The 16,545-nt window shown below is 40.1% G+C and overlaps 1 protein-coding gene across 1 annotated transcript in view; it reads right to left on the reverse strand.

Annotated features, from left to right (window-relative positions):
* Positions 1-16,545, reverse strand: part of galk2 (galactokinase 2) — a 120,113-nt gene that overhangs the window by 48,875 nt on the left and 54,693 nt on the right. The window contains exons 6-7 of the mRNA XM_085968684.1: positions 9,704-9,802; positions 7,516-7,668 (exon numbers count right to left, since the gene is read on the reverse strand). Coding sequence (XP_085824810.1) covers positions 7,516-7,668; positions 9,704-9,802 — 252 coding nt within the window. The remainder of the gene's footprint in view (positions 1-7,515; positions 7,669-9,703; positions 9,803-16,545) is intronic.

The raw sequence follows: 16,545 nt of genomic DNA on the forward strand, positions 1-16,545 counted from the left end.
TTTGTTCTTTTGGTGATGATTTTAAAGTTATGTCCTCTAGTTACCGACTCACCGCCAATGAAAACAGTATTTACCTTTCCAAAACCGTTCATAAATTTGAACATCTCTATCAGACTTCCTCTTAACCTTCTTTGTTCTACTTAAGAGTCAGAGTTTCTCCACATAACTAAGCTTCCATTCCTTGTATCATCTTAGTAAATTTCTTCTGCGCCCTCTCCATGGCCTTGATATCCTTTGTGTAGTAGAGCACTCAAAACTGAGCGCAACTTTCTAACTACGGCTTAACTGATGATTTGTAGAGGTAAGATTTGTAGATCCATATCCCTATTTTTTTTTAAAAGTTAGATAGAGCAGGGAGCATTAGATGAAACACACGGTGTCATGAATCTTATCTATCATGGAGAAATGACTCATGAAATAACACTGTGCGGCCAGCTGGTGGCGCCGTCCAAGGAGTATAAATACTCGGGCGTGGGCCCAGCTTGCTCAGGATGTTTCTGTAACCAGGAACTAGTGATGTAACTAGAATCTCATGGTTGTGAAAGTTGATTAAAGCCTTGTTTTATACTCAAACCAAGTGCTCAGTAGTCTTTTTACATCGCACGGTACAAGTGAGGAGGAGCAAGTACAGGAAGCAGCAGAGGAACAAGAAGGAGTTGGCTGGAGGGCCAGCTCAAGGTCACCATCTATTGCAGAATGATGTTTTCTGAGCATCAATTCATAGGTCATTTAAAAAGAATATGAAGCACCCTCCAAAATATTTCTACTAGCACGGAGGAGTCCACTAGCTGTACCTATGCAGTGGTATTTGATGCTTCATAGAATTGATGTCAATCTTTGAGTGCATGGCACCTCCAGGATAATTTGTAGTGGTTCTAAGTGCCATTGTCGTCCACCTCAGGAATGTACTAGTTAATACTATAGAAACGTTAAACTCCAATGGTAATTAGTCTATCTGATCTCGATTCACCATGCTGGGTAATGGACTGGTCAGTATGCTGACAGGGCTTCAACGACTTCATTGCAGCCCTATGGTCTGCTCCCACGCAGATCACAGGACATTCCAGCAGCAGGAGCAAGGGAGGGGTTGCACAGCTGAAGTAGATGACCTTCAGGGTGTATCAACATACATACCAACCATCTGTCCCACTTAGATGACCAATGCAGACCCTGAAAGAAGGGAGCTCGAGACACACACAATAGTATTGGACGTGGCTTCAGTATTGCAGGACCGGCTTATGACCCAGCAGAAGCAGGAAAGAACCACCTCCATTCTAGGAAACACTCACTGACATCCAGCAGCCAGCCACCTTAATTCCTTTTCTCACTAGGGTAACACTTAGAAGGACTAGGCAGCAGGCTATCATTACAAAGGGGAAGTACCATGCTATAAAATACAAATTTACAATGCACAAAATATTGCTAGAATATTAAATGATTGGAACTGGATTTCAACTTTGTGCAGACAGTTCATTTATACTGGGGCAGATTTCTGTAGCAAGAGATGAATGGATAAGAATACACGTTGGCTGAGGTCATGCCTTTGCTACCTCTAGACTGGACTACTCCAATGTTCTCCTGGCCAGCCTCTCACCTTGCACCCTCCGTAAACTTGAGCTCATCCAAAACTCTGCTGCCTGTCTCCTAACTTGCACCAAGTTCCACTCACGCATCATCTTTGTGCTCGCTGACCTACATTGGCTCTCAGACCAGCAACACCATGATTTAAAAATTCTCATCCTTGTATTCAAATCCCTCCATGGTCTTGCCCCATCCCATCTCTGTAACCTCCTCCAGCCCTACAACCCTCAGAGATATCTGCATCCTCTAACTCTGGCCTATTGCGCATCCCCGATTTTCTTTGCTCCACCATTAGCGGCTATGCCTTTAGCTGCCTAGGCCATAAGCATCAGAATTCCCTCTCCAAACCTCTCTGCCTTTCCCTCCTCCTTTAAGATGCTCCTTAAAACTTACCTCTTTCACCAAGCTTTTGGTCACCTGTTCTATGTGGCTAAATGTCAAATTTTGTTTGATAATTGCTCCTGTGAAGCACCCTGGGACTACGTTAAAGGTGAGCTCATTATCAGTATGCTCCTCAGAGCCTTCCTGATTCTTCTCTCCCACTTGCTAAAGGTTGACGCCTCATTTATGAGAATAGTTGTGTAGCATACAGCATACCACTATCATTTTGGATACTTTTTCATGGCGGTGTAACAAAGCAGCCCAAAACCTGTACAAGTAATAAAATCTTAGCCTTAGTAGACCTATGCTATTGTCTATTTGTATTCCTGTGGAGGCAAGTGCCTCATTATGTTTTCTTTCTTCTTGGTTCATGGATCTCAAACTGGCATCATGAGCCACAGCTCAGGAGGACATCCATTTTCTTCCTTTCCCTCCCCCCTCCCCGCCCCACCCACCCCGCAAGGATCCATCTATCATTGTCTTGATATTCCATTGAGTAATGATGGCACTGTCAACTGCCATAGGATAAATGCATCGTGCCAGCTTTAGGGGTGTCTGGCATCCATCTGCATGATGTAGTGCTGATGGTCATGTAGAGCCTGAAAGTCAATGGAATGTCATAACATTGTCGAAAGGAGCTTGTGTAGTTCCATTGATGAGGCTTTGCACTCTTGCGAATACAGCCACCAGAAAAAGTACACAGTCCTCTCCTCCTAATGCTTGCATTCCTTCAGAAAATTAACAAAGTCATCAACCCTGACAAACAATGCATCAGTGACCTGATGTATGTAGCAATGCACTGCTCATCTGAGAGATATCACCACAAGCAGCTTAAAGGGAACCAGTTGCACAGACTTTCAAAGCTGTAGTAACTTTCATGAACACAGGGATGTTGTCTGTGAATGGTGGGGGCCTCAGGCGGAGGCTGAGAAAGATCATTCACTCTGTCCCTCTTTCAATGGTAGAAGGTGAAATAAGGAAAAGAAAATTCAACATTTAAGTTCTAAATGGGAAAAACAATACAGCAAACTAAATGCAACAAAATACCCCCAAAAGCCAGAAAGAGTAGGGCCCAAACTCACTCAGAAACCAGAGAAACTCACTCTCAAGGGCTGGGAAGTGAGCTTGAAAGTGTGCCTTTTTCTATACCTGCCTTGAACAAACCTAGTGGATTTCTGGCTCAAACCATGCAAAATACAGGGGAGGAAAACTCTGGCTAAATGTACATGATTTTTAAACCCTAATGAGGTCCCTACAACAGCAGTGCGAGCCTCCTGTGACACAACGCAGTCCAGGTAGGAGAAAATAAGCGGCATAAACCTGCACAGAATAGACGCAAAGCCTCCAAATGGATTTCTCGGTCACCAACCCCATCCCATGCTCAGAACGTACATGAGCGACCAGCACGAGTAGAAAATTTAGCCTCATGTTACAAGAAAACAAAGTGCAATGATAATTTAAAAATGCTTTGCGTCTGTACCACCTGCATCATTTTAAAATATGGTTTACCACTCCCAGCAAGACACTTTATTCAATTTGTCTTTTCCCCTTCCATGATTGTTCCCTGTTGCGCCAATACTTTTAAGTAGTTACTGTGGCTTAGAATAGAGTTCAATAAACTTACTGCAATTCCAGTAACTGGCCTGCATGTCTACAATTGGTATTAGTGAATAAACCACTATGTTTCACAATACATAATGCAGTGAGATTAACTCTTAAGCTAAATTCCCTCAAGAACAATATTTCTGTATTAGCATTGTTTCTCAAAAAGTTCTTTGTTTTCTTGTAACTTCGCTATGCACACATATATATGTATATATAATATAAATATATATGTATTTTTTAAGCTTCCTTTTTTTAGGCAACCTTGCAACACACACCACTCCCTAACCTGCTCACAGGCTCTAGTATTTTGACTGCTAGAGTTCATGAGAATGCCCTGGAGTGATTTGCTCTTTAATTTTCCTTCCCTCCACATGGGGAACTACTTAATTTACATTCACTTTCTGTCAGCACTGCGAGGATCAAAAACTCCCTTTTTATTGTGAATCACAGTCTCAAACCACATCCTACCAACTGCTGTGCCACCACAATGCTGTCACAGGGCAATAATTCAAATGAGTGGCTTTGGCATTATTATATGCTTCTGAAGGTCAGGAGATCCCCAAGATTGACTAACAGCACTAAACTCACTGGTAGTTATTTAGATACTGTACAATATATTGAATTGTTTATTTTAAAAAGAAAAATATTTGTTTTTGCCATTTCTTATGGGCTCAGTAGAGTTAGGGTGAACAGACTAAAGGGTTATAATGCAGATTGTGATCTTTAAAATAACATGACACCAATAACAGTATTATAAGCCTCTTCCTGGCAGTAGAAAGCTATATTCAATGTTCAAAGTAGGCATGTACAATGTTATAAAAAACTTTACATATGCACAGATTTGCTGTGCATTTTCTCTTCTTCGGCATCATAGGTCAGATGTCACACACATTATCTAAAGGAAATTTCTGTGGCACACTTAGGGGAAAAAAGTATAAAAGAAAAAAGTATAAAAGAAATAAAGGCAATCATTTGGAAAGTGGTTGACTTTGAGTAATTGAACATGCTTTAATTAACACAGGAGCCAGAATGTGTATCTTCTGACTGCCAATTATTATACTTTTAAAGAAAGAAAGCCAGGCTTCTGACTGGCAAACATAGAAGATAGGAGCAGGAGTAGGCCATTCGGCCCCTCGAGCCTGCTCCGCCATTCAATGAGATCATGGCTGATCATCCAAATTCAGTACCCTGTTCCTGTCTTCTCTCCATATCCCTTGATCCCTTTAGCCTTAAGAAATATATCCAACTCCTTCTTGAATATATTTAATGAATTGGCCTCTACTGCCTTCTTTGGCAGAGAATTCCACAGGTTCACCACTCTCTGGGTGAAGAAATTTCTCCTCATCTCTGTCCTAAATGGCTTACTCCTTATCCTTAGACTGTGACCCCTGGTTCTGGACTCCCCGAACATCGGGAACATCCTTCCTGCATCTAGTCCTGTTAGAATTTTATAAGTTTCGATGAGATCCCCTCTCATTCTTCTAAACTCCAGCGAGTACAAGCCCAATCGACCCAATCTCTACGTCATTCCTGCCATCCCAGGTATCAGCCTGGTGAATCTTCGCTGCACTCCTTCCATGGCAAGAACATCCTTCCTCAGATAACCTGAAGAACAATGAAATTTGGATCTCACCCAGTGTTTAATTGCTAGCAATTAGACTTGTGGCCTTAATAGGACACAGCTTCAGCTTAACGGCAGAATAATAAATTGTGCATGGCATGACATAGTGCTCGTGGTCTTAAATGAGCAATACCATGGTACATCTGCTAGCGTGTGTGTATGTATGTACGTGTATGGTGCACACTTCCTGTCCACAAACCTTACTTGCTGTTTTTGTTCATACTTTTATGTTAACATTTACAATGTAAAAATAGTATGTCAACATTTATTCTGCAATTTTGGTAGGTCAGCTGTTGCCCGTCATAATGTAGTCACAGGTCCTGGCCACAAGGTGGCACCGACGAACAGAACCTGCAAGAATCTTGCCTCACACTGTGCTTCCTGTCCTTACCCCACTGCTCCTGCCTCCATAGTCTCTTCCAGCCTTGCCTTGCTGGTCTCCCATGAGCTGCTGCTTTTGTCCCCATCACTCCTGGTGCCCAACCTTCCTTTGCCCCGCCCCCCCCCACCCCCCAACATTGCAGCCTTGTCATTTAGCATACATTCACACCTTACATCTCCTTTGCTCCACCATCCCTCTCCCAGTCCTGTCCAACATCTCTTCTGCTTCTCGCTCCACAATCTTGACACTCAGGCTGTTCTTCATGAGCTTGCCACTCATTATACACCTTGCCCTGCATCTTTCTCACTTTTACTATCCCTCCCATGGTACCAGTCTGATGTTGCTCCTGCTTCTCTCTTTTTAGCCTCACTACTAATCTTGTTCTGAGCCGCCATAATGCTTAGCATGAACTGGTTCCACAACCTCCTTGCCCTGCTATCCCTTTAAGCCTGTTATTGGCAGCCTTGCTGCTCAGCATGCATCCCTGTCCCATGTTTTCCTCATCTCGCCATCCTTCTCCTGGTCCATTCTCAATGTTGTGCAAATTGCATTCTTCAGCCAGGCTTAGAGCCCAGCCTCCAACCCTTTCTTCAGCCAGCCTTTCAGCCCAGCACCCTGCCCCAGTTCCTGACCTAGACCTGGCTCTGGCTCCCTCTCACTGCAATGCTTCTTAGCACTAGGCTGCAACCAGCGATCATTTCAAAGCTCCCATAGCACTATCATTTGTTTATTGTGCTGTAACCACTTTAAAAACAAATTGCTGTCTCCCAGTTTTGTGCTAGGAACTTGCTTTAAAAAATTGCTATGGGTGGAATGGGACTCAGCCTCAACTTCAGCCCCAATCTCATCCAACACTTTTCTTCACCTGGGCTTATAACCCACCCTCAGCCTCCACTCACACATCTGCCACAGACTCAGCCCTGCTCATTTTTATAATTTCCCAACACTAAGCTCACTGCCTCCCATCCTCAGCGTCTCTCCTCGCCCTTTAACTTTTCCTCTTTTTGTGTACCACCCCAGTACCTTAACCGCCCATTTCCTTCCCGCCTCGCAAATGTTTCCCCTCTCTACTGCCACCTCCCGCTCCAACCATCCATTCCTTCCCGCTCTCCTTTTCACATCTGATGATATACCTCTCCTCCTTCAAAGTGGTTTCCATAATTTGTCACAAACACTGCCATCCTCCTTCACTGAGAATTAATACATTCACTTCAGCCAGCCTATGGATAAGCTGATTGCATAACAACAAGGTCACATAGGCCTGTAATGTAAACATTTGCAACACTGGTAGAAAACTGGTTTAAGGGGCAGTTAATACAACTTTGCTAGTATGTTTAAAAAAAAGAGCTTGCGTTTATATCATAACTGATCACGTCTGAATGACACATGTAGTAGTCACTGTTATATGGGTTAACGTAGCAGCTAATTCCCCACCACAAATTCCTACAAACTGCAATGAGATGATCAGGTAATCTATGTTTTATTGGTGGTGTTGGTTGAGGGAAGAATGTTGGTCAGGACATTGGGACAATTTCCTGCTTTTTTCTCCCCATATAGTGTCATGGTGTCCTTAATGTCCACTGGAATAAACATCTCATTTCAATGTCTAATCCAAACGTTAACACTACCAACAATACAGCATTCTTTTAGTACTGAGAATGAGAGAAGGTGGATAATCTTAAAGATTTGTGATATTATGATGTGGTCTTATGACGATCGATTATGTAACTTTATTGTATTCATGATGTTAATCTTAATTTACTTTGCTTTAAACAAACCTGCAATAAATAGATTCCTATATAGCTGGTACTACATGTACAGTGCTATTCTTAATTTAGGATGTTTTGAAGGATAATTGTTATGTACCATACAACTGCAGTAACCATACATCAGCTCTGTTGTATATTTTGTATCGTGCATCAGGAAAAGGAAAAATGAGCTGTACCTTTGTTGCAAGTCGACACTCCACAACTCTGATATTGAAATGAGCTGTTGCAGCTTTATTCATTTCTCTGCAACTGTTTGCAATCACAAAAACAGCTCCCTTTGGAAGCTTTACGTTGGTGGCTCGGAGTGGGTTGAATTCAATCAACTTGGCCTATGAAAGATAAAATGGCAATTTATACAAATTAAACTGGTGCACTGTGACACATACATTCAAGGCAACCAGCATAAAAATTCAAATTTATGGAGTCCGTAATTAAAAACAAGGTTACATAGACCTAGAATGTATATATTTGTAACTCATTTTTGTATTAACAGTTAATGGTAATAATCTCTTGCAATTAAAGGTGTTTTAACCCCAGATTACTCAGTTAGCAACTCAAGTGCAAAGTAAGGAAGTGAATTCCCACAAAGCAGCTCTTAGTTAGGTGATCTCAAATTGGGTGGCAGTAGGGTAGTGAGGCTGTTTTCATTAGAAAAAATGGAAATTATAGGGTGATTCCACAGAGGTGTTTAAAATTATGAAGGGACGTGCCAGAGTAGGTAGAAAAACACCGCTTTCAGTGATTGAGGGGTCTATAATGAGGGGGCATAGAGACAAGATTAAACATAAGTGATTTAAGACAGAGAGCAGGAGAAGCTTTGTTTTTTTGCACAGAGGATTGTGAGGTTGTGAAATGTCAGTGATTGAAGCAGAGACCAAGTCAATATTTCCCTGCCTCTGTACTTGCGTAAAACCCGTTACATCTCTAACTTTTTCCAGTTCTGATGAAAGGTCATCGACCTGAAACATTAACTTTGTTTCTCTCTCCACAGGTGTTGCCTGACCTGCATTTTCTGATTTTATTTCAACCTTCAAGAATAGGTTAGATAGGTGATTGAAGGAAAAGGGAAGAGAGAGATATGGAAACGGGGCAGGCTCATGGGATCAGCATTATTGCTTGCATGGAGGATAAGTACCAACATGGATTGACAGGGCAGAACGACCCATTTCTGTATTGCAATTTTAATGTACTTCTATGTAATACAAGTGGCCGCAGCATCCATAGCTACAGCAGCATTCCCACTTCTGTTTGCTTTCTAGTCATTCCTGCTGGAAATTGTACAGATATGGATGTGAAGAAAGAGCAGGTTTGAGCTCAGCTATAATGCCCCCTACAGTCAAGTGGCCTCCCGAGACACTCTCTAGGCTCACACATGAAGAATAAATACTTGAGTTAGGTACTGAAAGGAACCAGGACCACAGCATGAATCAGCATTTTCAGTAGAGGAGAACACTGGATGAAAAAGAAATGTTTGTATGTCAAATTTTGGGCAGAACTGGGAAAAATATGTTTATCTTTTCCATATGTCCCTGTTCTTCTGAATCTGAGTAAAAACACCAGCAAAGAACAGATGTATTATGAGTAACCTGGCATTCATGGGTGTTACGAACAGTGTAGAATTTTCAGTTGGCCCAAAGTTCCACTCCATGTGATTTAAATTGTATGTTCGAAGATCACGCACTGCTTGAATCTCAATTAAAAATGTGAAAGAAATATACCATCATGATTGCTAGGGTTGCAGAACAGGGATGCTTTCAGCTAGAGTTATTGCCAAGTGTTGTACAACTTGCCAAGCCTTGTACAACAGAGTATCGTGACAGCAGTAGCATTCCTATTGAGAATATCCCTATTGTACACCTACTGCTCCACTCAGCACTGCCCAATTTCTTGAAGGGGTCCTTAAACAGGTTATTAACATTAACATATGCAAGGAGTCTAATGCCTGTTTAAGGTGGCTGACCTGGACGTCTGAATATCGTCTGAGGTCAGTATGACGTGAGACATATTTCAGGCGTGAGACATAGCCCTGTGAAATTGATCCATTCCAATCCCTGAAAATACAGCAGCTCTTCTTCACCAATCGATGATATTCCATAATTTGTGGTTCAAGTTTTAAAAAGCTATCTATTTAAAGGTGTATATGCCTCTTTGATGACTTCCGTTTAACCACTTGTGTAAGACTTGTTTAATCTACTTGGAAAAATCTTGATACTATTGAGTTTCTGGTTTTTAAAATTATGCTTAGTTTCCTCCGCTTAATGCAAAACTAATATCTGGAACAAAATAAGTATCAGACACAAAGCATTGTAGCCATTTCACGCAAGTGATGATATGTCCAAAAATTTGAATTTTAAAATCACGCACCGTTCCTTTTTCTGCCAGGAATGAAATGGACTGGTCCATACCTCCACCCTCGGTGCCAATGTAGCGCTCACACTTTGCACAGATCTCTGCAAGCTCCACCTGTAAATAAATTGTGAAGAATTATTATACAAACTTGGTCTAAAAATCATCTAATAGAAGAGATACAACAAGAATCACTGGTTTAATAAAAGAATAAACTACTGATTAATGTCCGGCATGTATTTCAGGCCCAGCTCAGTGGTTACATATTTTTCAGTAAACCACCAAGTCCTGTATCTGATTTGTCCACAAGTTGACTAATTTCCGTAGCTTTTTTTTAAAAAGTATTGTAAAAGAGAACACAGCGATGTTATTGTTAGGAATTAACCAAATGGAAACTGCAACATGTGCAATAATAGAGTTGCCGCAATGTGAACAGTTGGTCTGTTCAATGTGAAAGCAAGTTGACTGGCATATACATTGTGGAGTTGTTGGAAATAAGCACAAGTTTCAGTTGCCTTTAATATTTAAATATTTTTTCAAGAAATAGATATAATGTATCAAAGATTATACAACTGAAACCAACGTGAAACATTTAGGTAAGGGGAAGAATTTAACAGGGTGGCATGTTTGGGTGTGCAATGCACAATTCTAAGTCAAATAAAAGCCCAGTTTCAAATATAATCCACCAGGAATAAACCATTGACACTCAGTCCACACATATAGTGTGAAGGTTAATGATATGGGGACTTGGTGGCACAAGTTTCCACACCATCACTTCTCTGAACTATACCAAATTCAGGTCAGACTGACGCAGTGAAAACCTCATCTCTCTATTGGCTGCAAGGATCTTTTATGAAATGGGTTTGGGCAGTCTCAATCCACTTCCTAATGGGTTTGAACCCATAGTTCTGAATTGCTGACAATTTGGCAATCTCAAATCAAAGGGACTGCAAAAAATGTCAATGTGTCAGAAGTAGTGAGAGTTTTATCTGCATCTGGCAGTGCTCGAACTGGTGCGGAAGCGTTTGATGCTAAAAATGGATGCCCAAAGTGGAAAAGTCCTTCTTTATTTCCCAACACTGGACAAAGCTCACTTTCAGCAAAAGATTAATTTTTAACTGAAAAAAAACTGTTTTTAAAATAAGTTATAAATCATATTTACTTCAGAGAAGACTGGAAATCTTTAGGGCCTGTAACAAATGGAAGCTTGCATATCTTGGAAATCAATGATTTGAAAATGAGACTAGAGACAAAACTGTCAAAATTTGCCAATGACACCAAGATGGGAAGTCGGGGAGCGTGGGGGTGGGGGGAAATAGAGGAGAGCTGCAAACAAGCAAGAGCAGGCTAATCAGATGTAAAGGAACCAAGATAGATTTGGAAATTGGGCTGAGAAATGGCAAATTACAGGAAACTTTCGTTTAACCGGAGGTTAAATGTCCGGAAAGCTCTATCTACCGGCAAAATTCAGGAGCCGTTTCCTATAAGTTTTTTTACTTCTCGTTGCTTTTTTTTTCCAGTCAGGCTCTGCAAGGCCTAGCTGAAGCTGTTGCTTAGCTACAGAGACGCTTTCAAGCTGCAGCCGACTGTTTTGAAGCTGTTGCTAAGCAACAGGGTTTGTTGATTCACACGGAGCTCAAAAGCTCCGTATGTTTTAAAATTAGCGCTGGTTTCTACGGCAGTTTTGATGGTACGGCACCAGCTCGGTCCCGTCAGTGCCGGATACCAGAAAGTTTCCTGTAAATTCAAAGTTGACAAATGCAAAGTGCCAAGACTAGGGAAGGAGAGCAAACATTGAAACTATAAAACAAAATGGTTTTAGTTTACAGGATACAACATAGGAAAAGGATTTGGGGATGTTGGTCGATAGATTATTGAAACCATCTGTACAATGAGCAGTAGCGGTAAGTAGGGCAAATATAATCTTGGGTTGTATAACACATGGAATAGAACACAAATCACAGGATGTGATACTGAGCCTACACTGTGCATTGGCTCATCCCAATCTGGGGTACTGTGTACAATTCTAGTCACCATATTACAGCATGGTTATCATAACACAGGAAAAGGTGCACAAGACACCCGAGCTACAAAAGTTGAGTTTGTTTACACTACAGAAGAGGAAACTTAGAGAGGAACTTCTTGAGATATCCAAAATCCTTAAGGGTATTGACAAGTTGAACCATGACCCCGAGAACAATAACAAGGGGACATGGGATGAAGCTCAGAAGAGGGAAGGTGAATGGGCAGAACAGATAGAACTACTTCATTGCATGTACCCTAAATGTTACAAAGTACCTGTACACTTGTGCTAGAATGCAGTCAGCTCTTGTTGCCCCACTTTATTCTTTAGAACTGCTGGTTAGAGGTAGCCATTTTCTGTAGAACTCTCCGTTCTGTTAGCATAAAGTTCTTTCCCAATGACATCAAGTAAGAAATTCTACCCACAATCAATTGTCGCCATTTAGAACTATAGGGCAGTTCTATGAAATGCACTTAGACTTTAAAGAATGACATTTTTCGTATCATCTAACAAATAGTTTACCAGAAACTATTAGCTATGTTCCTTTCCTTAGCAAACCCTCAATTCTGTGGTAAGTTCCATGGCTTCTAAATTTGAGGAATTATGTCCGTGATTCTTGCTATATACATATGCCTAAATCACAGCCATTTTCTAGCACTAGTCAGCGTTTATTACCCTTATGTTACCTTCACAAAAATGTATTTTGATCAATTAATCAACCTGTAATGCATTCAACAATGGATGCACACAGGTAAAAGATACAGTTCAATTAAGATTTTAATGTTGCTTTAAGCCAGTCCATGAAATAATAAAAAATAAGTTCACATGCAACAGCCTGAACCTGGTGCCTTAACAACACAGATGAAAGGCTGGTGAAGGGATTCACCTATTTACTTCCAAGAGTGAGAGAAATTCCCATTAGTTGCGAAGAATTCTGGCTGGCCAATTTTAGTCTAATTCATATGAACTACTGCAACGACTACTCTAACTGAACATTGTAAAATGCATTTCTATGTTGTTTACAATCATGCCGATCTACTTAAGTACAGTTGTTGTTGTCCCCCAGCCAAGACTCTTCGTTTCCCCAGTGAGAATGACCACTGAGTACACGGAGATGAACTGCTCTCCTACTGAAGTAGATTCCTTAGATAATTTCCCAAAAATAAGGCCACCCACTGTTTGGATTTAGTTGCACTGTAATTGACTGCTACCATTGCATTATCCTACATTTATCCTCACGAATCTGCTCCCACACACACAAAATGTAACTAATCCTGATGAGATATAATAGGAGCAGTTAAAGGGGACAATTGTCTACGGCACAGTTTTACATTTTGAAGCTAGGGGCAAACATTTTGCATGTTATCGTTTTTATAAAACTCTACATGTAGAATAATTAAAACAAAAAATAAAAATGATACAATTTTGTATTAAAGAGCACTAAGGATTACGAGGTCGGCACCAACATGGAAATCAGAGCTTGTATGCCCATAGAATACATCTATAATACAGTTAATTTGAATGGTTCCCTTTACTGCATCAGATTTAAAGCAACCACTTAACTACAATAGACCTCACTGTTTTAGAAGCTGATATTATGTAATTAACTTAAATACACACAAGATTTAATTACTTGTTTTCTTTCAAGTGAAATACAGACTTATGAACTGTGAAATAATGTATGGCTTTTTTTTGACTAGCTTTATACCCAATTTGACAACATCCTTTATTTTTTTCTTCAAGATTTTGGCAGATCCATATTAATTAATTACCAAAAATATTACCATTTGAAAACCTAATACATATGCAATCTTGAGATTAAAGATAAGATAATATTATCAGCAACGACTTTTAAGAGTCAGATGTCAAATATGTTGTTGGAACAATGGCACAATTTTAATTTACTCAGTCACATTAGTTGATAGCCAGGTAAGAGCCACAGCCTCTGCTGACATTTGTACCTCAGGCTTTCCCTGGATTGAGTTTCTCATAATTAAGTATCACTGACTAAAGGGAAAGAGGAAAAAAAAAACTTTCATTGTGTCCACACATAGCCAATTCAAGACGAGCACTGGCATCATCCATGCAGCTGGCCCAAACTGTCCAACCCTCTTAGTTTAAGAAGATTACCTATGTACGGGAAGCATAGAACGAGATAGGAAGGGCAAATAACAAAAACGGTTTTAGAAACGGTTATTTAGCTGTTCTGGCACCACAGACAAGGTTAATTGTCCTTGCATCATCAGGCTCTGGAGCCCACTGACAAGCTTACTCATTAGCATATCCTCTTCCTGTTTTGACCTGATTGCATCAGAGATGCGACCGTGTTGATCTTCAATGTGTGAGCTCTCAAATAGCGAAAAGAATACCCTTTAAAACTAATTTACAGCAAATAAAAATGTTGTTTCTACTTCCAACATATCTGACAGCATAATATGGGATGAAGGGGGAAAAAAGGATCACAAAAGATATGCTAGGTTAGATAGAAAAAAAAATGAATAGAAAAGTGAAAAAATTTAATTCAGAAAGAATGGCATAAGTAAAAAAAAAGCATTAACTAGGTAATCAGAATTGAAATGTTTACATTTTTTGCTAAACATGTATTCCTGGGGTTCCCAGATGGCTTAGTCAGTAAAAATCATGTAACCAAGCCCTAGAGACCAAAAGGTCACAGGTTCAACTCCTAGGCTGGGATGAGTTAGCAGATCTCAGTTGTCGAGCAGCAGAGCTACTATTGGCCTCAGTGTCCTGAATTAGAGAAAAATCAGCATTCCCACTCCTGATCGTGATCCGGATTGCTGCTGAAACGTGCACATGAGGCAGTCACCTGAAGAAAGGACTAGGCTCGGCAATGATACCCTGTGGTTGAATATCCTACCAACACTCACTGATTATACTCAAACATTAAGAATTAAATACAAGAGGGTGATCTGCACCCATAAAACCATGCTCCAACAAAAGTCAATACCTTCAGGAGAGGGGAAGAGAAGAACACAGGCAAATAAATAGAATAAACATAAAAATGTGGTTTGCGTGTTTTTTTAGTTTCATAGAGTTATTACTATCCATTGGAGCAGCTTTATTACTGTAATATTTGTATTTATTTAATTGTGTGAACTAAAAACTTACAAAGTTGTCTGGCCCGTGGATACAGTAATTTTCCTGGGTCAGGAAATAATCGAAGAGTTAAGATGTTGACTTCACAGCCCTGTGATCACAGATTCAAGCTGCAGACCTTTTAAATCCACCAGCCAGAGTTATCACAAGTTCTAGGCTTTCTTTCCAGACCTGTATGTTTTTTCACCTCACAGAAGTAGACCAGAGAGAAAAAAATGACATAATTGGGTACATATTTTGGTCCCATTACTGAGGTTACAGGACCAGTGCACTGTCAGTCAGCTCTATGCTCATTTAAGGTAGAAGTGGCCAACCCTACCAAATATTTTTGGATCGGTCTCATTTCACATTCAGTGCAAGCTCCAACCTGGATTAGGCCTCTATTGGAAACTTACTGAGTAGGGGGTGAGGGAGGGATGAGAGATGAAATCCAGAACAGCTGCAGTTCTTAAAGGGGCTACAGCTGCCATCAAAAGGAGAGTTAATTTTGCTAGGAGCACGGAAACATATAAGCACTTAGAGGGAATTAGGACTACAGTGAAACTGGTCCACAGTGACCACCTGCATGATTAACTATGGGTGGTCCAGTTAAGCAGGTGGCTCTCCTAATACTAAATTATTAATTTTCTGTTGGGACTGACAAAGCATCTTAATACATGTTGCCACAAAGTGGAAAATATTTTATCTTTTGGTATTACCAGACTGATCATAAATAAACATAGAATTATGAAATTCAAATGACTTTTAGCTCCCCGTTACACTTGCAACAAGGAGCTGGATATTTATATCTGTACATTACAACATTAAGCAGTTTTACTAAGTGGACCATGGATGTCAAATCAAATGTTTAATTTTGACCTTAGATAGTAAATTACAGTAGAAAACTTCTGACAACCAGCTGGTCTGATTTCACTTGAATAAGTTCAGGCTTTACCCTGGATGAAAGCCAAGTTTTTAAAAAAAATCAGGTTTCAACCCTGCTTAATTTGTCCAATACAAGTCTGGTTTCTCAGGCATATTAAACTGGAGACTCTTTACTGTCAGGCAGGCAGCTATAATCAACTGGAGCAATTTAGCTTGAAATTGACTAAATTATCTCAATAGCTGATATACAAAAATCTTGCCAAAGATAGTTAAAATGATCTGAGGTAACCTTGGGGGAAATTGCAGTATTCTCATGAGTGTAGAAATTTTTTATCTTACATGTTTGTAGTAAATTAACAGAATAAAAACCTGCTAGCATCAAGACTAAACATTCATGATAAAAACAGCCGAAAATGTCAAAATCAAAACCGGATTGGCCATATTTTACTTCAGTACCGTAATCGCCAAGAGTAATATGGAAAGACAGATAACAAAATACTGCGGCTCTATTACCATTTGCTGCTCTAAGCATTACCGTTTTCTCTTAGAGTTATTAATTTATAAAAGATTGCCAAGGAAAATATTACATCTGCACACGTACTGAGCAATAGAGTTGAAAAAATCTTGAGAATTGAGGCCTCACATACCAATTTGTGGAATAACCATTAATTTGGTTACCAACCAATGATTGTGGAATAATCATAATGTGACTAACATAAGAGGATTGGTGATTTTTGCAAATTAAAACACAAAGTGCCTCTGATTGAGTTAATTACAGGTGCCACATGCACATGAATGGTAGTACAGCAGTAGCTTATTTTTCATAAATGATTACTCTTTGAATGTTTTATATTTG

This window comes from Somniosus microcephalus, chromosome 27, assembly GCF_052327205.1.
Source record: "Somniosus microcephalus isolate GS21.2 chromosome 27, FLI_Smic_1.0, whole genome shotgun sequence".
Lineage (NCBI taxonomy): Eukaryota > Metazoa > Chordata > Chondrichthyes > Squaliformes > Somniosidae > Somniosus > Somniosus microcephalus.